This window comes from Syngnathoides biaculeatus, chromosome 23 (assembly GCF_019802595.1).
Source record: "Syngnathoides biaculeatus isolate LvHL_M chromosome 23, ASM1980259v1, whole genome shotgun sequence".
NCBI lineage: Eukaryota > Metazoa > Chordata > Actinopteri > Syngnathiformes > Syngnathidae > Syngnathoides > Syngnathoides biaculeatus.
Window position 1 is genome coordinate 9,364,804 of NC_084662.1, and position 21,352 is coordinate 9,386,155.

The 21,352-nt window shown below is 43.4% G+C and overlaps 2 protein-coding genes across 3 annotated transcripts in view; both read left to right on the top strand.

Annotated features, from left to right (window-relative positions):
- mthfd1l (methylenetetrahydrofolate dehydrogenase (NADP+ dependent) 1 like) overlaps positions 1 to 10,404 on the top strand; it is a 37,239-nt gene extending 26,835 nt beyond the window's left edge. For both annotated transcript variants that reach the window (XM_061812400.1, XM_061812401.1), the window contains 6 exons: positions 564 to 667; positions 742 to 919; positions 1,917 to 2,024; positions 2,116 to 2,268; positions 8,121 to 8,241; positions 9,693 to 10,404. In XM_061812400.1, the coding sequence (XP_061668384.1) occupies positions 564 to 667; positions 742 to 919; positions 1,917 to 2,024; positions 2,116 to 2,268; positions 8,121 to 8,210 (633 nt within the window). In that variant the 3' untranslated portion in view covers positions 8,211 to 8,241; positions 9,693 to 10,404. The remainder of the gene's footprint in view (positions 1 to 563; positions 668 to 741; positions 920 to 1,916; positions 2,025 to 2,115; positions 2,269 to 8,120; positions 8,242 to 9,692) is intronic.
- A 2,895-nt stretch (positions 10,405 to 13,299) lies between these two features.
- Positions 13,300 to 21,352, top strand: part of akap12b (A kinase (PRKA) anchor protein 12b) — a 39,630-nt gene continuing 31,577 nt past the window's right edge. Inside the window, exon 1 of the mRNA XM_061813007.1 lies at positions 13,300 to 13,484. Within this exon, the coding sequence (XP_061668991.1) occupies positions 13,359 to 13,484 (126 nt within the window). The 5' untranslated portion in view covers positions 13,300 to 13,358. The remainder of the gene's footprint in view (positions 13,485 to 21,352) is intronic.

The window sequence follows — 21,352 nt, forward strand, 5'->3', positions numbered from 1 at the left end:
GTGGGTTACAGTTGTGAACGTTCACGGCACCCACCTGTTTATTTCCTGGCTTCCATTTATGTTCACGCTGACTTCATCGTTTTGCCCGCTAATGGGATCAGGGGTAGTTACCTGATTGACAGCTTTGAATGCGTTTTTCCGGTAATATGGACCTCGGCCTCGGGGCGGTTTAATCCTCTTTGCGTGTGTTTTCGTGCGTGGGCCGTCCTCCGTATCTGGCCGGAATCAAGCCCTCTCCCGGGCGCGTTCAGCTGACTAAATAACCTAGCGGTGTCGCTCAGTTGTCAAGCCTGTAATGAGAACCAGAAGTCGTCGGGGAAAACAGGTCCTCCACCGGTCGGAGTACGACACGCACGCGCGCACATTTTGGAATCCGCCGGTCAAACACGGGTGCGACGGCGTGCTCGTCACGTGCTTGGCAGTCTAAACCGGACTCCCGCATTAAAATATGTCTTTACGTGTTGTCTGGAGGTTGCTAGGCAGTCACACGAAGGATGTTTAAGTCCGGTAAGTATCCGACTGAAAATACGCTTCATCGATCATTTCTGTTTCAATCCTTGCAGAATCTCGCCCTGGTTAAAGGCGGCTGTCTCAGCAATCTCAGAAAGCAGATCGAGATCGCTCATCTGTTCGGGGTTCCGGTGGTGGTGGCGCTGAATGTCTTCAAGTAAGAACGATTCCGTCGCTACTTCGGCTTTTGTTGCTACGGCGACTGAGCACCCCGGACGTGGACCCTTTCAGGACAGACACCCAGCCGGAGATAGACCTCGTGTGCCAGCTCGCCAAAGAGTGCGGGGCGTCGGACGCGGTGCCGTGCCACCACTGGGCGCAGGGCGGGCGGGGTTCTTTGGAGCTCGCCCGGGCCGTGAAAGCTGCCAGCGGCAGACCCAACAACTTCCAGTTCCTGTACGACGTTGAGGTGAGAGGAGGGTCGCACGAGAGTGAATAATTCCCTGGGAAATGTTTCGAATTGGAAACATTCCTTGGGAGTTGGGAGTAAATGGAAAGATATCCAAACATATGTATATATAATTTTTTTAAAAACCGATTTAGGTTCCTTATGAATAGCTAACGTTCAACTTTGTACATTCCTGATTTACACCCATAAATTCCCGAGAGAAGCTTCCTCTTGACATTCAGTAGTTGCCAATACATAATTGATCATTTCTGGATACTTGGATTAGGTGGAGAATTTTATTTTTTCAATTTTTTGAGGGTGGGCATCTTGATTCGGAGAATCCTGATGTGGAAGAAAACATCAGCTGGTTTGAGTTAGCGTGCCCGGGAAGTCGTGACTCCAATTATGTTATCCTGTTATGATCCTGTGTCCGCCCATTTACAGTATGCATCCGTACGCTCGCCGGGCATCCAGCGACTGGAGTACATGACTGTCGTCAATTACTACTGTAGTCGCTAATTCATTTACCTCCCGTGATCAAATGTACAGCGTGTACAACTTTAGTTCAACTTTAGTGTTTTGTTTTTTTTTTAAATATGGACTATTGTAACTGTGAATGTGTGCAAGTCGACATTGACTAGTGCAGGCAGTGTCATTAATAGTTACATATCCACCCATTTTCTCTACCGCTTATCCTCACGAGGGTCGCGGGGAGTGCCCGAGCCTATCCCAGCTGTCAAAGGTAGGAGGCGGGGTGCAACCTGAACTGGTCGCCAGCCAATCGCAGGGCACATGGAGACAAACACTTGCACTCGCAATCGCACCTCTGGGCAATTTCGAGTGTCCAAATAATGTTGCGTGTTTTTGGGATGTGGGAGGAAACCAGAGTAAATGGGAGCACGTTTAAGTGGGTTTGTTTGTATTTCTTTCTGACTTCCCTGTCACGTGCATATTCACTCAATCTAATTTATAGGGCATTTCCTCTGTTGTTTTTTTTTTTTCTTCTCGTGTGCCGTAGATGCCAATATTGGAGAAGATTAGAGTTATAGCCCAAAAGGTGTACGGAGCTGATGACGTAGAACTGTCCCCTGAGGCCGCTGACAAAATAAATTACTACAGTCAACAGGTGAGGTTGCTATGGCTACATAATAAAACATTTGACAGTATTTGTCTTCAACTGACTTGAATCACGGCGATGTACGGTTCTCTTCAAAAAGGGCTTCGGCCGTTTACCAATCTGCATGGCCAAGACCCACCTGTCGCTCTCGCACGTGCCGGCGATGAAAGGCGCGCCCACTGGCTTCGTTCTGCCGATCAGAGACGTGCGCGCCAGCATCGGAGCCGGCTTCATCTATCCGCTCGTGGGAACGGTATGGACCAGCGATCGGAATCCGCTTTCATGGCCAAGATCCATTTTAGATCATCAGTAGTTGTCAGGATTCGATTGAAATCTACAACTTTAACAATCGTGGTCAGCGTAAGACGCGTTTTAGTTTATCCAAACGTTTTCTCCAGTTCAAACTAGTTCGCCCTTTTAAAAAAATTGGACAAGTTCCCCCCCGACCATACGCTCACATTAAACACATTATTACCACAAAATTAAAAAGATAATGCAATTCAGACAAACAACAACACAGGAAATTAACCCATTCATGGGCAGGGTGGCAGTTTTTTCCGTTATTGATATAAAAGTCTCCTAACAGGCCACAATAAAAAAAATAACACTTCTTTTTCATTTATGGTTAAATTATATGATAACTTTACTAATTAATAATCTCATCCCAAAAATGGAACGCTTGCCCGCGAGAGGTTATTTTGGTTTTCCTAGTAGATTGTCCCAAAAACCAGAATCAGAATCAGATTAAAACACTTAAATATTTTGATATACTGAAGGATATAATGCGTCAAAATCATGATGTCCCAAAAATGGGACGCTGCCCGCGAATGGGTTAAAAAAATATATAAATTTCCCCTTCTTGGTCAAAAGTTACAGGGTTTGACATCTGTGATAGTTTTCTGTTTTTAATTAAATTCATTATTCATTCATTTTTTTATTTTTTTTTTGCATGTTTTCAGAAATGAAAATTGCTCACTATTGTAAAATTGACCAAACATGAAAGGATAAGGAATTCAATTATGCTCTCTGTAATTCAGTTGTTGCTGAATGCGTTAAGGGAGCAAGTTATTTTAATCATTATATCTATATATCTTTGATATTCCCCAAGAGAGGTCAGGAAGGGCATCCGGTGTAAAAACTGTGCCAAACAAATATGAGCGTTCATTTGAGATTTCACCCTGTGGCGACCCCTAACGGGACAAGCCGAAAGAAACTTATCTATATGTCTTTAATTAATCGATTATTGGAATATTTTCTTCTGCCAACTATCAGAATCGTAACGGTCGGGCCCTGGTTCGAACGCTTGGAAGTGAAACCCTTCCAAGATTAAGATTCAACATGTTTCCGACGTTTTTTCGTTTCGAACCAAACAAAAAATGATCCTCAAATCCCAGAATTTCTCGCAACGTCGTAGCGCGCATGGCGACCGACACTTAGCTTGAAATATTTCACTTCCCCCCCAATCGTCCCGGTCCCTTAAAGCCACAAGAAAATCAAGCTCATGTCATGTGCTTGATGTCCAAATTGAGGCGGCCGTGTGGTGCATGACGTGGCGCAAACTTAATTACCGTGACTTTTGGACTTGACCGATTTTGCGCCACGTGCGTTTCTTGCTCGCCGGTCAGACAACCGAGCCGAAGCCTCTCGGTCGGTAATGGTCTCGAGCAGGAAAGGAGCGGGTTGGCTAAACTTCTCCCCTCCTGCTGTTTCACCGCGATGCCCCAGAGGGCTGGGCTCTCATTGGCCGCTGAAGAGGTGTCGAGCGCCGGGCGTGCTGGGAAAAGGGCGGAGGTGTCTCGCTGCCCCCGGTCTGTCAATGCCGCCTTTGATCCGCTGTGGCCCGTTGACCCACTGCCGTGTTGACGACCCTTGAACTGTGACTCCCAACCCAAACGGTGTCTGAGTAGTTCTTTGAACTACTTATATGATCAGTAGCAAAATAGTACGACCCAGACATAATCGCTACAAATATCTCTCTGCAAAACACTTACAGTTCTTTTTGTGTGTAGTCGCCGTCGTTCATGAGTTCAGTTGTTCAACACAAACAAACCACTGTTGCATGAGGCTTATTATACCGTAATTCCCAGCCTACTATTCCCAGTTTAATGCTAGCGCTAGCATTAGCACTAGCAATAGCGCCGCGCTAACACTAACAAGGCCGGTTAAAATAAAACTTAGCGGTAAATATCGATGAGACACGCCAGTAACGCAGCAGGAACGCGCTAGCATAGCGGTAAAGCCATGCTAACAGGGCCGGTAAAAGTCACTTCCTCGGCACATATATTCCGCCGGCCTCCTTCTTACCTTTTCCGCACGAGTACCTCCTTGCGGCCATTAGAAAAGGTGCACAAATTCGCCGCATAAACCGCAGAGTTGAAAGCTTGTGAGAAAAGCGTGAGCGTTAGCACGGTGCTAGCATCAGCGTTAGTGCAGCGCCAGCGTGAGCGTTAAATACTCTGTGTGGCGTCTTTCTTTGTAAATATCTCGTGTTTCAATGTTGGCACTCGCGGCTTTTACACAACTGCGGCCGGCGTATGTATGTACCAAATAGTGTTTCCTTTACAAATGTACTGGGTTCTGTAGGCCGGGAATTACGGTAAGTTTTTAGAATTCTAGTAACTTTGAGAACCCCCCCAACCCCAAGATTGCGGTCATGCATTGTTCACCAAACGTTTTTTTTTCTTCACATATTCCTGGGCGCCAAAATATGTCTGCATGCTCATCTCCAAAATAACACAAACGAAACATCCTCGCTTTTTTGCCGCATTGTCTCCGTGGCCACAAACATGTCCGCAGGCTGTTGTGTCGCCGGAGTGGTGGGAACCCGACAGTTTTAGTCCGACCGATCCGACTGTGGCGGAGAGGGGAGGGGCTGGGGGCGGGGGGTCCGTGGGAGACCTGGGGGACGTGTGGTGCTGGGAAAAGGGGGAAAGGGGTCTTTGCAGGGTTAAGAATCAGGAAAGGGACTGATGTCATTCTCGTGAAATGCGAGGGACGGGTCAAAAGCAGAACAATGGAAGCCCGAAGAGTTCATTTCCGTGGCCTCCGCTGCACCATTCATCCCTAAACATTTGAGATTTATCGAAAACCTCCTCCTCGAGCAACTACCTAATATTTAACAACCGTGAGTTGTACAGTAGATTTTAAAGCCCTCTTGAGACCACTTGAGATAAAAGTCAAACTTAAAATATTTTGTCCAACTTAACGTTTTTGCGCTTCGAAAGCCCACAAGTGTAGTAAATGTCGGCGTCTTCACAGTTGACCTGTAGCGTAAGCACGCGTTTTACTGCCATTTCCCAAGTTAAAACTTTTATTTATTACGTGTAAACGAGGCTGTACGATCACGTTCGTGGCCAAACTCGTATGTCCGGTAAAAAGTAAAAAGTTCAACCATCAGCCGACGTCTCAAATCGGTGTGTGCGATTCCTTTAAAGTTGTCTCACGCTCACCATAAGTCGCAGGTGTCAAACTCAAGGCCCGGGGGCCAGATCCGGCCCACAGTGTGATTTTTTTTTTTTTTTTTTTTTTTTTTTTTTATGTGGCCCGCGGAGGCAAATCATGTGCATCAATTTCCTTTTTTTTTTTTTTTTTTTTGTACAAATCTGTACCAAAATTTAAAATTTGTCCAATCATAAATGATAACGTTGAGAAATTACAAGCATTTTTGTGTTACCTAACAACAATAGTTGGAAAAACCCATTACAGTGGATTTCTGATTGCAAAACTATTTCATAAATTTCATGTGTAAATATGTTGAGGCGGTTCAAGATTTTCACACAGCCGTAACGGCCCTTTGAGGGAAACCGCGAGTACAACGTGGCCCGCGCCAAAAATGAGTTTGACACTCCTGATGATTTTCTAAATTGTTTTTTTTTTTTTTGGGGGGGTGGGGACCAGGATTAGTGGATAATCCCCACTCCTGTAGCGAGCGTCTATTTGGAGAATGAGACTTTTTTTTTTTTTTTCTCCACAATTAGTGAGAGTCCAAAATCCTCGCAGGTATTGCAAGACAAAGCCGCGTTGTGTTTTTGAACATAATGGGGGGGGGGGGGGTGCTATGTGGTGAAGTGGGGCATCCAACTTTGGCTTTGTGCAGTTTTTTCCCGTCGACAGCTGGGATAGGCTCCAGCACTCCCCGCGACCCTCGTGAGGATAGGCGGCAAAGAAAACGGATGGATGGATACACTTTGGAGACTTTTTCTTCCTCTCTCTGCCTTACATACATCGTGGCAGGCCCTAACGATGAAATAGTTTCCCCTTTTTTTTTTTTTTATATGATGTAATGCGGTCCATTAGATAACGTCATATTCCAACAACATTAAATTCCTTGAAGGCCGTTCACACACGTTGAGTCACGCGCGGCCCGCGGAGTCACGATGACCTCAGGACTCGTCATCGCCGGTCGGCTCGGAGCCCGCCGCGAGCGCTCCCCTCGGTTTTTTTTTTTTTTTTGTTATGCCGCGGCCCCGCCCTTTCCTCTCCCCCCCGTTCAGGAAATTGCCCGCTCACTTCCTCCCGCCTCATTTCTGCTAATGGCCTCGTAAAAGCCGGCCACGGGTCACCGGCGAAGAAGCACGCGAAGAATGCCGGACGATCATTTTCTCGTCCACCCGGTCAGACGATTTTGGGGCGCATTTGCTCACCGGTGCGGTGTAAAAAAAAATATATATATTTTCATCGCGCAAACACAAAAGGAATAAAATGAAAACAAGCCACCTTTTATTGGGATTTAAAAAAAATACCTTGGTTGTAATTAAATCAACCTTTATAACCGTGGGAAAATTGCTTCTCGGAAGTTTTGGTTCTGTGCCAGTGAATAAAGATAGTTCGCCGAAAATAGTTTCACAGCTGTGTCATGCCGTTCGTTTATTTACCTTTTCCGCCCACGCTTCACGAGAAGGCATCAAGACGAAATGTAATAACGTTAACGTCGGTAAAGGTTCAATTCTGTCGCCTCTCTCGTGCCCGTAATTCAATGATGTCCTCCCTCCCTTTTCCGATCAATTCCCGCAACCTCCTCATTGTGAGTCACAATACATGTCGTACTCACGTGTCCACAATATATGCTGATTAAAATCTCTCCGTCTGAACCAAATTTTGCCGTAATCATGAATCTCATTTTTCACATCTTGACGCCATTGACTCGCTGAATAATTCATCACGCCCAAAATGAAGGTTGTCGCCCACCGCTCGATCGTCCGTCTGGGCTTAACTCGAAATCTGAAGTCTAAAATTGTAGTCTTTGAACCTGCGAAGGTCTTTATTTTGATAGTCTCGGAAGCCGCTCGTGTAGGGTTAGTTTTGGCTCATATCTAAATTGTAATCCTACCTTTTTCTTGGATCCGGACTTCAGTCGCGCTTTAATTGGATTTTTCAACAAGCGCCGATTTTGTTACCCAGATAAATCTTCTCAGGCCTGATTCATGCACTTTGGTCACGCAGGGACGTTCGACTCGTTTTCAGAACACATTGGCGTTATGACCGTGAAAAAAATAATAAATGTACCATAATTCCCATCCTACAGAGCGCACCTGGTTACAAGCCTCACCGAGTACATTTGGAAAGGAAATACCATTTGGTACATGGATACGCCGCAGCTGTGCAAAAGCTGCAAGTACCCACATTGAAACGAAATATTTACAAAGAAAGACGATACACAGAAAGAGTTTAAAGCTAGCGCTAACGCTAGCCGGTTAAAATGAAACTTACCGGTAAATATCACGGAGACATGCCGGTAACACAGCAGCAACCCGATACCACAGCGCTAGCGCAGCACTAACATAGCCGGTAAAAGTCACTTCCTCGGCACATATATTCCACCGGTCTCACTCTTACCTTGAATGCACAAATTAGCTGCATCACTGCATAAACCGCAGGGTTGAAAGCGTGTGGGAGAAAAGTCGTGGCTTGTAAGACGGAAATTACGGTATAGATCACCTTATCATAGGTTGGGACCAGACCCCACCCCCACCTCCCACCCCCAACAAAATCACAACATGAAGTTTTTATTTTAAAGGGGGCCACAAAAAGTATTGCAGCAGCCCAGGTATGGCCCCCGAGCCTCGACTTTGACCCTTGTCTTCATGCGCGTCGTCTTCCACTCAGATGAGCACCATGCCGGGCCTGCCGACTCGACCCTGCTTCTACGACATTGACCTGGACCCGCTCACCGAGGAGATCACCGGGCTCTTTTGAACACGTCGAGATCCTCACAGGAAAACTTTTGGTACTCTTTCGAGTGCCATTTCTGATCGTTTCACACCAAATGGTTCCGTTTCAACCCAACGCGAAGAATAATAAGAATATTATATATATTATAAGAATAATAAACCTTGACCAGCTAATGGGCAAAGTATGTAGCGATTCATCTAGGTGGTGTCGAGCAAAATGTATTTATTTGTTTTTTTTTAGTTCATTGGATAAACTATTACCAAAATAATCAATTTTACGTCATTTTTTATCATTTTTTTATACAGAATATTTGCTAAATGTTTTTATAAGGTCGAGAAAAATTAGGTAAAATGAACAATTGTACATAATGCATTTAACATTTTTTTAATTACATTTATTTAGATATTTTAAATAAAATATAAGGTATTGGTTAAGTTAAATTAGCATAGTGTTTTATTAGTTCATTTGATAAAGTATTACTAAAATAATCCATTTTACATCATTTTTATCATTTTTTAAATAGAATATTTGCTAAATGTTTTTATAAGGTCGAGAAAAAATAGGTAAAATGAACAATTGTACATAATGCATTTAACATTTTTTAAATTACATTTATTTAGATATTTTAAATAAAATATAAGGTATTGGTTAAGTTAAATTAGCATAGTGTTTTATTAGTTCATTTGATAAAGTATTACTAAAATAATCAATTTCACATCATTTTCTATCCTTTTTTTAACAGTATATTTGCTAAATGTTTTTATAAGGTCTAGAGGTAAAATGAACAATTGTACATACGCATTGAACATTTTTTAAATTACATTTATTTAGATATTTTCAATGAAATATGAAGTATTGGCTAAGTAAAGTTGGCAATTACTAGATTTAGATTTTGTAAATTAAATATTGGTAAAATAAACTGATTTACACGGTTTTATTGAATTTCACATATAGTAAAATTAATTTTTAAATCATTTTTTAATTCTAGAATTAAATGAATCCAAAAGAAACGTATTTAAATAAGCTTCCATACCCTGAGTTCCTGAGTATGAAATTCAACAAAGGCAACATGGTACATCGCCATGCGCTGCAACTGCCGCGTCTGTCAATACCGTAAGCCGCCGTTATCGCTCATTTTTTGTTTACTTTGTGGAAAGTGGCCTTAAATGTATTTGTTTTACTGGAATCGAGCTAAAATTCTGTGAGTGAGTCAACTGAGGCGTTTGTCCTTGTCCAAACGCATCAGCTCTTGATTTGGATCCCAAAAACATTATTGATTTCTCTCTCTCTCTCTCTCTCTCTCTCTCTCTCTCTCTCCCCCCCCCCCTCCATTCCCCCTTTTACTCTGCATCATTCTCTGTCCGATTCTGGACGCGCTCCAATCACTTTAATCATCTGCGTAAAAAATGAGACAATGCACTCGGCTCTGCAGCATCACGCACGCAATGCACGGGGCCGCCCGTTGAACGCGTCATCCTGTTTTTTTTTGTTTTTTTTTTCCCCCAGGCCTCTCTCAGGACGTTCGCCGCGAGCACCATCAAGATTCATCGCTGATGGGAAACGCGCCATCTCTAATTGTTCCCAGCAGCTCAAATCTCCATTTGTATGTTACGCCGTACGTATTTGCACACTTTGGGTCGTATGCCAAAGATCGGAGGCGCCGCGGATGCTCTTTTTCTGCTTGTCTACTTTCAGGTGTTTTTATTTTGTATTTTAATCCCGTTTGAAGTGTTACTGGCAGGTCATGCTGCTTTTTTTTATCCCGGCTGTGAGATTTTTATTTTTATTTTTTTATTTTTTACGTGACTCGGGCACACAACCAAAAAAAAAAAAAAAAAAAACTGCCGGACCCACAAGTGGCCTTTACGTTCAGTCGCCTTTGGTCTACCGCGTTAGCGGCTGCACCGTAATCGTGTTAAAAATCAGTCGTAATCTTAATGCAATCTTTATGTTGTCGAGTTTTACTTGACAAGTTTCTAAACAGTGATGCGTCTCATCAGATGGCTAATTTAGTTACTTGGTAATATATTTAATACTGAATGTTATATTTCATTAAGCGTGACACATTTCTGAAGGAATCTTTTTTTTGGGGGGGGGGTTTCTGTTTGGATCTGAAAAGAAATGTCTATACTAACTGTGACTCAGGCTATTTAGTATTTTTCTCAAATATTGCAGGTTGTATGTTGATCATCAATTGTTGAGAAATACAATCATTTCCTCCCGAAACTGTTTTTTTGTGTTTTTACTCGACAGATTGTGTCTGACGTTCATTGCTCACTATCACCGATGAATTAAGAAACTGTTTTCTGTGGCTTTTTATAATCTACAGTGGACCCCTATAATTCCTGGAGCGATGAGCACCGAACCGGACCACCATGGAAGTAAATATGTGCAACCAGGATTTGAATTTGAAATGTAAAGCAATCACATTTTCAATCATTGTATTTTCAGTGTAACTTTTCAATGTTAACAATACACCCGGCTACAATTCGCTGTCTAAAATTTAGAATCAGAACCGAACAGCCAGCCAATCCAGTTAGGCTTTCTTAGCATGTGTGACGTCACGAGACTACGAAAGCGTATCTGCGATTGGCTGGCTGTTCGGTTCTGACCTGGAGTAACCCTGCCTGGCGGCACAGACGTTGAATTTCCGACAGCGAATTGTAGCGACTATTGAAAATGTGATCACTTTACATTTCAAATTCAAATCCTGTTTTCTGTCATATTTCAAATTCTAATCCTGGTGGCACATATTTACTTCCATAGGCCGCGAATAATAAACATACGCCAATAATTGATGTCTATTGTAATGGGATTGGACGACAAAAGTTCTTCAATAACCACAGAGAGACCACCTGTCAGTGTTTTCACACCCCCTCCGATGATGCCTTGAAATGGGTGACCTGAATTGCGAAGGTCCCGCCCCCCTCGTGTCTAACCGAAAAATTTTCATACAATGTAGCATAGGCAATTCCGATTTTCAATGTCATCGAGAAAAACTAAATTTACCGGGAGAACATCATGCATAGACAGGTGCTTTGATTTACAAACCGCCTTCAAGCTTTTTTTTTTTTTTTTTTTTTTTTTTTTTTTTGCTTCAACTTGCGAGCAGTCGAGCGACGGCCATATTAGCAAGAGAGCGAACGCCATATTGTTTGCATTTGTCTCATGTTTATCAAACAGAGACAATTGCAATTTATGCGGTGAGCTCTTAGCATTTGATAAGAGTTAGCATAATAGCATATCCATGCAATTTTATGAAAGTGGGCGTTCCGTCCTGCGGATGCGCACGTGTGAACTTGACTTTCGTGACCCAGGCTGTCATTTGAAATTCCAGACAAAACGGAGACGGAATGAAGTGGGTTGCCACATTAACTTTCGTGGGCGTGGCCGGATGTACTTCGACGCGCACCCTCACTACTATCTGCATAATGACAGAGGCGTGGAGTAAAATGGAGTTCTCGCTGCGGAGGTTCATACGTTGAGTTTGTGACCAGTCGACGGTCATTTTTTGGGAGTATTTTCGAGTGTTGAATCAAGCATTTATTTATTGTCCGAGGTAGTTGTTGCTTTGCACATTTTTCGGTCCACCGACATCATTCGCAATCAATAAAGAGATAATCAAATTTAAAAAAAAAAGCAAGGAGAGGAAAGCGCAAAGGCAGCCAGCGGGGGCGAAGTCAGAATAGGAGTCATGTGCTCCACCTTTTTGTGCTAGCTCTGGAGAGTTTAGTCGCAGTATTTTGAAGCAACTGGAGACCTTTGAGGAAAGACTGCTTGACTCCAAAATAAAAGTCTGTAATGGTCATGCAGCTAAGATGTAATCAAGGGGGCCAAATAATGAAGGGGGTGGACATCGAATGAAAGCACATGCTAAAGAGATGCTAAGTGCTAGCATGAGCTAAAATATTCGTGGTTTCGCAGTACTGCAATTGTAGCTCTGAAATGTAAGAGGAAACTCTTTAGGTGGAGTATATACCTAAAAGGGAACATAATTGAATTTTTGGACATCTCCAGATTTGCGAAGTAACAGAGCAAAAACAAAAATGATTTGAACGACCACATGGCTTAGCATTTCAGGCTGTTGGACGAATGCTAATGCCGATTAGCATCTACGTTGCAGTGTGACATTCGTTAAAACAACTGAGTGGACGAAAAAAAAAAAAAAAACGGTGCAGCAACATGTAGAAAAACAACAATTCTCTCAATATTTTTCATCCTCTGCAAAGAACGACTACTGTATTTTCCGCACTATAAGGCGCACCTTAAAGCCTTAAAATTTCTCAAAAGCCAACGGTGCGCCTTATAATCCAGTGTGCCTTATATATGGAAACGTTTTTAAATAGGCCTTTCTTTGGAGGTGCGCCTTATAATCTGGTGCGCCTTATATATGGATCAATATTGAGCCTTCAGTGCAGCTCCATCTAATGGATGCATAACTTAACCCCAGCCTGTACTTTAGCGTCTATTCTATGTGCCTTATAATGTGGTGCGCCTTATATATGGAAAATACAGTAAAATTAGTCCCGTTTTGAGCTGAGAGCAGTTAAACTAATAGTACAGTACTGATGAGCTGAGAGGAGTTCACGTCTAAATTAACAGTATGTCTGTCGGTGTTAGTTTTATACTGCCTCTGGGTGACTAAAGTGCGCTGATCAGAAAGAGTGCAATTTTTGCCAAATGTTACTTTTCTGGAACAGATTAATGGCTTCTTCATTCACTTCAATAGGAAAAGATGATTTCCCATACAAGGGTTTGCTGCGGTTTCCTATTGGCTCGCGTAGCAAAGCCGTGTACTTATTGGATGTTACTGGGTGGCGCCGGTGACCATGTCGCCCCTTTGTGTGTCCTCCATCAGGACCTCGGTGATGCTGCAAGGCGTGGAGCCTCATGTGATCCTGCCGGAAGGAGGAAGAAGAAGAAGAGACGGAGGAGGAGGAGGAGGAAGAGGAGGAGGGCGCTGTAAAAGAGTTGACGCTCCCTTCATCCCTCCAGGTCACACTTGACACTCGGCTGCGGTCACTCGGCGCACCGCTCGCACTTTTGCAGCCAGCGTTTCTGCGGGAAAGGAGGACGCGGGTGGGGGGGGGGGCGGGTGGGGGTGGTGGTTGTCGGACCACCGCACTCGTTCCCCGCAGGCGAGCCGGCACGCCGGGCGCCTTCGCTTCGGCCATGGGAGCGCAGAGCTCAGTGCGGCGGGACGTCGCCCGGAGCGGGGAGGAGGGGGAGGATGCTTCAGCCTCAGCCGCCGCCGCCGCCAGGGTGGGGGCCCAGGGAGGCGGCGTCCTCGACGACAAGGTACACGACACTCCGCACCTCTCTTCAAAATTACCCTCCTACTGACAATAATCATAACAATATTTCTCATCTTTAAAATGAATTCACTTCCTGTCGATTTCCTCGCAGTTTGGCACTTGCGCTCAAATTTTGACGCAGTTTTTTTTTTTTTTTATTTGCTGAGTCATGCTTGAGAATGACGACACCCGCAGTAGTAAAACAGATTTAGAATATAATATATAGAGAATAATCCCCAATCGACATTTAAAGAAAAAAAAATTAAAAAATGCTGCAATGTATAGTCTTTTTCTTTCCTTTGAATAAGATTTTTGGAGCTTTTGGCATGATTGAAATCCATTCATGTTGACATCATATTGTCGTACTTTTCTAAAAATATAAACGATGCATTATTTATTATATAGTAGAGAGCCTACATCAACCTAAAATGTAGAAAATATTAATTAAAAATATTCATATAGTCATTTTCAAAATATATTTAAATAAATATATTAAGTAAATATATTTTGCACTAGCGTACAGAAAAGTATTCACATACTGTCCAAAAATATTAACTATAAAATGTGTACATACTTGTATTTTGGTCTTTATAAAGTTAAATATGTGAAAAAAAAGAACTATGTACAAAATAATAAATGGAATTATATTGCTAGTGTAGAAGCGCATTAATATATCCTGCCCAAGCATAACCATAAAGTACAATTCCAAAAAAAAAAAAAAGTGCTAGCGTGTCTGACTCAGCCCTCGAACCCGAGTGCAAATTACTCAGCGTTGTGCGAAGGAATATTTGGGAAGTGGTCGCTAATGATGTGCGTGCGTGTGTTTGTAGCAGCTGCTCTGTTCGCGCCTCTTACATTTCGATCGACTCGGCGTATTGACTTGTTTTTACGCCGCCCGCTCTGGTCACGCCCCCTTTTTAAAAATATTTTTTTTAATTTTATTGACTTATTTTATGGGTGCTGGGTCAAAAAGTCACAGTCCAGTCAACGGAGGTGGTGAAATTAGTCACACGCTGCTTGCGTAAAACTAGCAGTATTTCTCTTTTTCAAATATATGCTGCACGGGGAAGGGGGGGGGGGGTTTCCGTGTCGCAACAACGGGGCGCTCTAAAGCGGCCACGCCAGCGTTAAACTTCTGTCAAGTCGGACTTAACAAAAACAAAATAAAAAAAACAGGATAACACGCGCTCTTTCTTTCCTTTCTTTGCTTGTCACGCGTGCACTCGTGGCGAATAACGAGGCACTCTAATGCTTGTAACATTACCCTCAAACAAGTACAAGAGGGGCGGCATGGTGGATCAGCTGCTAAAGCGTTTGCCTTATAGTTCTGGGAACCCGATTTCGATCTCGTCCCCGCCTTTGTGGAGTTTGCATGTTCTCCCCGTGCCTGCGTGGGTTTCCTCCGGGTGTTCACTCCGGTTTCCTCCCACATCCCAAAAACACGCAACATTAAATGGACACTCTAAATTGCCCGTCGGTGTGATTGTGAGTGCAGTTGTTTGTCTCGATGTGCCGAGCGATAGGCTGGCGATCAATTCAGGGTGTACCCCGCCTCCTGCACGTTGACAGCTGGGATAGGCTGCGGCACTCCCCGTACCCTCGTGAGGATAAGCGGCAAAGAAAATGGATGGATGGAAGTATAAGAGTCTTTAGGTGCACTCGCCGAGAGTCAAGGAGTATTTGTACTCTGGTAATTGAAGCTCCTCCCACCTGCTGTCTCTTCGATTTAACTTTTTTTTTTTTTTTTTTTTTTTTTTTAACGGGCGACGGTTCAAAAGTGACTTTTGCGTCTTTCCCCTTGAAAGGTCAAACGCTCGCACTCGCGCGTTACTCCCGTTATCGTGACCGGTCGCCTCCATGTTGTTGTTGTCGTGGCGTCGGATTAAATTCACCCCGCACGTTGAAGTCGGTGATTGAATTATCATGGTCATCACAAGATTGTCATTGTCATTTTTTTTCTTTTTTTTAATAAACTGAAACTCATACTCTTTTAATTTACCTAATAGAGGACGTGGTCACATGCCTCCTTGATGTACGAGCCTACGGGCAAACGATATTGTTGACAATAAGTACGGCGACGCTCATTAAAGCGCGTGCAGACATCCCCCAAGGTCCAAACTCTTCACAAAAGCGAGAAACTGAGAAACCCTTCGTATGGGGCAAAACTTATGAATACACGTTTTTGAAGATAACTTTTTTTTTAGGGAAGTGATGACGGAGACGAGGATGATGTCCAAGGTAGAACCGAATGAGTTTCTCTACTAGGTCTACACATAAAACCCCACAACTGGACTTGAAACCCTAACACTGACTTTGAAACCCTAATTTGACACCTTCATCCTTTTTAAAAAAAAAAATCTCCAATGCTGCCTTGCAAACTAACCCAGGCTAGAAATGAAACCGTGATAATGTTTTGAAATCCGGATTTGAAACCCCGACTACAAAACAAAGTTACCTAACCCTCTGCTCAAAACCCTATTTTGGTACCCGTACCCTTGCCCGGTACTACAGTAGTGCCTCGGTTCTCTACCGCAATCGGTTCCAGAAGGCCGGTCGAGTAGTGAAATGTTCGAAATCCGAAGCGCGTTTTCCCATTATAGTGAATGGAAAACGAAATAATCCGTTCCAAGCCTAAAAAATTGCTTTTTTTTTCCCCATTCGTTTTTCTTCATTTTTTCACTACTATGATTATCCTTGTGTTCCCTTTTAGGTAATTATTATTATTATTTGCTCATGAACTTGGTTGAGGATGACCTTATAGATTAGCTCATTGGAGAGGAGAGAAATCCTCCTATTCTGTCATTTATAAAGGTACAGTATTATTATCCCAACGTTAATGAATGTAAATTAATTGTATTTTTTTCCTCTCCCTTTTTCTTTTCTTTTCTTTCTTTTTCTTTCTTTCTCTGTATGTAAAAATGTGGAAACAAAATTGTTTTTTTTTTTTAGAAATGCATGTATAGTTTAAGTACTTTACATGGTTAAATCATTTAAGAAATATATTTATTTATTATTATTATTATATTAATTTTTTGCTTAAAATGTATGCTTTAGTTGTAGAGTATGCTAGGCTGGGAGCGCATTGCCGTATCTGTGGCGACTCGACCCTCAGCCTTGTAAACTTTTTTTATTAACAAAAATGCAGAATAACGTTAAACAAGCAATAATGAGGGGGTAAAAACCCCAAAGACATTTTTTTTTTTATTTGCACAGAAAGGAACATGTACAAAGAAATTAAGAGCAAAAGAAAAAAAGCAACGCAAAGCAAACATACTTCAGAATCTGGGACGCTTTTATTGAAATGGACGCCGGCGACCGGTTCAGGGTGTCGTCCACCTTTCGCCCGAAGTTAGCTGGGATAGGCTCCAGCACTCAATGCGACCCTTGTGAGGATGAGCAACATGGAAAATGGCTGGATGGATGTATGGTTGCTGATGAGTATTAATTTGTTGCCGTGTGTCCGAGTAATCTGGAAAGCTTTGAGGAATGTTGCAAAATTGAAAGGACATTTTCAACTTTAACGAGACTAAACTGTTTAATCAACGTGATTATAAGAATTGGAAGAAATATTTGTGGTCCCCCGTCGCACGTGCCAGGGATGTCCCTTTTTCACTTCCGATCCGATACCGACATTACAGCATCGGATTTTGGCCAATACCGGTCCGATCTGCTTCCTGCGATACTTGTACATAACTTACTTTTTTTGCAGTATGCAATGTTGGAAAAGGCTCGATCGAGTGATATTAATCATATAATCAGCAACGACAGGTATGAGCAAAAATTGCAGTGAATTTATGGTGGCTGGATGGAGGATGCATCCCGTGACGATAATTTGAGAGCGAAAGACAAATCCGCGTCTGACATCCAGTCAATAAATATCTTCCGCACTCGCATGGAGGAATTGAAGGAATGCTGCCCGTCCTCATATTTCAAAACGAGTACATTTTGGATAATGGCGGAAAATGGGAACTAAAATACAGCACATGAACAAATGCTGTCCGTATGATGTGACAACGAGGCACTCGAAAGTGGGCGCACGATCAACTCTTGTCCACAGATCCTGTCAAGTTCGTCTTTTAAAAAAAAAAACACACACACGCACACACTCGTGGCTGACAACGGGGCGCTCTAAAGAAGCGACGGCTGTTTGCTTCGCTAGCAAGCTTGACTGCGCGTTGCAAAGCAAAGGAAGGCGCTCAATTTATTATGCACCGGACTTCAAAGTACAGTGGCGCCTCAATTTGTCCGAAAAACTGTTATTTCCGGGATTTTTTTTCGAGGGTTGGTTCGAATTGACAATAACAGAGCGTGTCGTGCGCGGGTCAGCTCGTCGGGCCGCGCGCGTTGTCATTTACGGGTATCGTCGGAGGAATTTGAGTACCGATTTTCGTTCGAAAACAGAAGCCAAAAAATCTCTAAATTTTCGTTCGAAAACCGACAGGGACGTTCAAGAACCGAGGCACCACCGTTTGTCGTGTGGCGTTTTTTTTTTTTTAGCCACGTCCCCCACCCCAAAAACTATTTTGCTCGAGGACCGAAAACGCTACACTTCCTTGAGCTTCTGATGAAGTACGGACCGATATTTTGTTCGAACTTTGCATGTCGCTCAATCTCGGGCGTCACCCGATGCATCCAACACAATCTGAGCATTTTAAATATGACGACGGGTCACGTTAAAGTCAACATGAGACCCAACAGAACAGCGTACATTGGGGCGTTTCTCTATCGGTTTCTATCTAATAATGATAGGAATGTAAATAACATAAATCATACTCAACAGAGGGGCGGCGCAGTGGATCAACTGGTAAAGCTTTGGCCTCACAGTTCTGAGGTTCCGGGTTTGATCCCGGACCCGCTTGTGTGGAGTTTGCATGTTCTCCCCGTGCCTGCGTGGGTTTTTTTTCGGGCACTCCGGTTTCCTCCCACATCCCCAAAACATGCAACGTTAATTGGACACTCCAAATTGCTCATAGGTGTGATTGTGAGTGCGGCTGTTGTCTGTCTCCATGTGCCCCCTGCGATTGGCTGGCGACCAGTTCAGGGTGTACCCGCCTCCTGCCCGTTGACAGCTGGGATAGGCTCCGGCACTTCCCGCGACCCTCGTGAGGATAAGCGGCGAAGAAAATGGTGGGATGGATACTCAACAGAGGTGCTGATTATTAAATAGATTAAAGTGTGCAGATCGCTATAGGCGTGTTTTGCTCATTGATTGGGCGGCCAATCAGGGGATGGAAAAATGCGGATGTCATCAGGGTTTTCTGGACCTGTTTGGACAAATTTGATTGGTTTGTTGTTGTCACTCCTTTGAGTTTGGTTTGATGCTAAATTTGTAGGTATTGATGATGTGTGTTAAAGGAAATAAGCCACCGTACAGTACGGGCGGCACGTCGGGTGATTATGTAACGCAGTGTACGGCGATAAAGCACCGCTATGTTCCGGTGTAATGAGCGGCGGCTGATCAGAAGCTACCGTGGCTTATTATGCTCTTTAGCAAGGCGGGGGTGGGGGGTTTGAGTGAGTTGGGGTCAAACAGAGGAACCATTGAGGATGGGCTGGGACAGGGGACAAACCCACCCAAGGGCCCCCCGTGTGTATCGGCCCAAAACAAGAGGAAGGAACCGGCGGAGGATGGGGAGGGGGCGGGGGGTGCATTGGGTGGGCGAGGGGACAGGGAAGGGGGGGGGGGCGGATAGAATAAAGAGGGCGTCACGTAGGAGAAGCACATGAATCACGCCGTTGTTCTCGTGGGTTAGTGAAAATGAGGAACGGGGGCGGGGGGATGTTGAAAGTGAGTGAAAGTGAACCGGCAAGTACAGTACTGCAGCTTCCGACTTGAAACTAGCGGTACCAGCTAACGTCTTCTCAATTATGTGTTTGAAGGTCATCAAAACATTCACGTTTCTCTCCCATTTCGGTTTCGTAGTCCCCCCCCCCCGCCCCCCCCACCATCCATCCATCCATTGTCTGAGTCGCTTATCCTCACAAGGGTCGCGGGAAAGGAACTTGGGCGCCTTCGTTCGCAACGGCGGTGACTCGACGCAGTTGGAATGTACGGTTAGCTAGCTAGCTTGCAGTGCCAATGCCCTGAAATTGTACTTCTCCTTAAGTCAAGAGGATGAGTACTTTTGGCACCAATGCCAACGTCATACGAGCACCACGTGTGGACCACGAATGTCGTCTCCCATTCAATGCGTGGGAAGCAAAATCCCACCGGCTCCCATGTGGGGAAAAAAAAACCCCAAACTGGCAAAAAGTATTTGGACTTATGGTGATTATTTTTCTTTTTGTGTGAGTTTTACAGATAATATGCTGCCCTCGAATTTTCTGCCGTTTGTTGAGCATTAGCAAAATAATACCTCCATCTCCGCTCTTGTCCTCTACCGCGTTTTGATCCACAGACAAACCAGAGTTCATCTCGTATCCACGCATTCCCCTTTAATGAGCCGGCGTGACCACCAAATTGGCATCAAAATGGCATTAAAAAAAAAATCAACCGCGGTCTGATTTCATTCCATTAAGCTCTTTGGACTCTGCTCGTTTCCCAGATCATTAGGCACAAAACTGAACTGACGATCCAATTAAGTCTCTAATTAAATATCAAAATTAGATAACGTTGACAAGATTCACAGAGAAGTAAAAAAAAAAAAAAAAGGAAGCTGGAAGGAGATTCACGTTTTTTTGTGTGTGTGTGTGATGTAGTCTGACCGTACTTGGGTAAGATGTTTTGGGGCTTTTTAAAAGAGTTTAGGGATTTTGCTTGCTTTTACCAGGATTCACAGTATTTGGTACCTGGACCCGAAAGTGGGATGTATCTAACTTGATCCAACTCTCATCATGTCACAAAAATACAAACCACCAACGCTACGCAAAAACATCAGCATCTCAAATCATCTTCCTCCATTGAAATGAATTGAAATGCCGTTAATCCGTTCCAGCCTATACTTCCCAAAAACTAAAGTATTCTACTGAGGAAAAATAGCACTCCATTACTCAATTTCATTAAAAAAAAGAACAATAAAGAATAACAACATTCAATAAAATGTAAAGAATTTCACTGTTTGTCCATCATAATATCATGCCACAATCCTATTCTTCGTGCTGCTCCTCGTGTGCTCACCTTGGCCAGTGGAAGGCAGTATAATACAGTCATGCAGATAAACAAAGCAGATCAATACTTTTATACTGCTATTTGTGTAAGTGACTTAGTTAACGTGCTTTAATATTACTTTTTTGTAGTGGATAGATAATATAAACCCGTCAGTATTTTTATATTATTTTGCATATTTGTACCTCAACTCTCTGGCTTTCATGGTACCAGTGGATTGATCGATTAACATAAAAATAACACAAGTAATGTAAATAAAATATACTCACCTGAAATGCTGATGTGTTGCAAGTCAAAATTACCTGGAAACAAAAAACTGACTAAATGAATTATGGAATACAGTTACAGGAAACAAATAATCCATTGGGGTGTGATGGCGGATTGGAACAAATGCTCTGGCGGGTCCATTTTTGGCCCACGGGCCGTAGGTTGCCCACCACCCTCCACAGGTCATCAAATTTGTCACCAAGACGCCACCGACACGTGTACGCAAACTGTAACGAGGAGTCGCAAATTGGATATAACTCATGCGGTGTGTGTGTGTGTTACGATAATAGCATAACTGATGACTGCCTGCACTATTAATAAACCGAGGAAGGAATTTAATTCCTCCATTATGCCAGTGCGCTGCAAGAAATAGCCCAAGTTGAAGTTTCTCCAAATACTGTATCTATTTTTTATCTGTCTATAGCATGACTTAAAGTGACAGTGACCTTCTCAAGAAGCTCCACAACTTACTTAAACATAGGTCCTTGCCAGCAAGACGC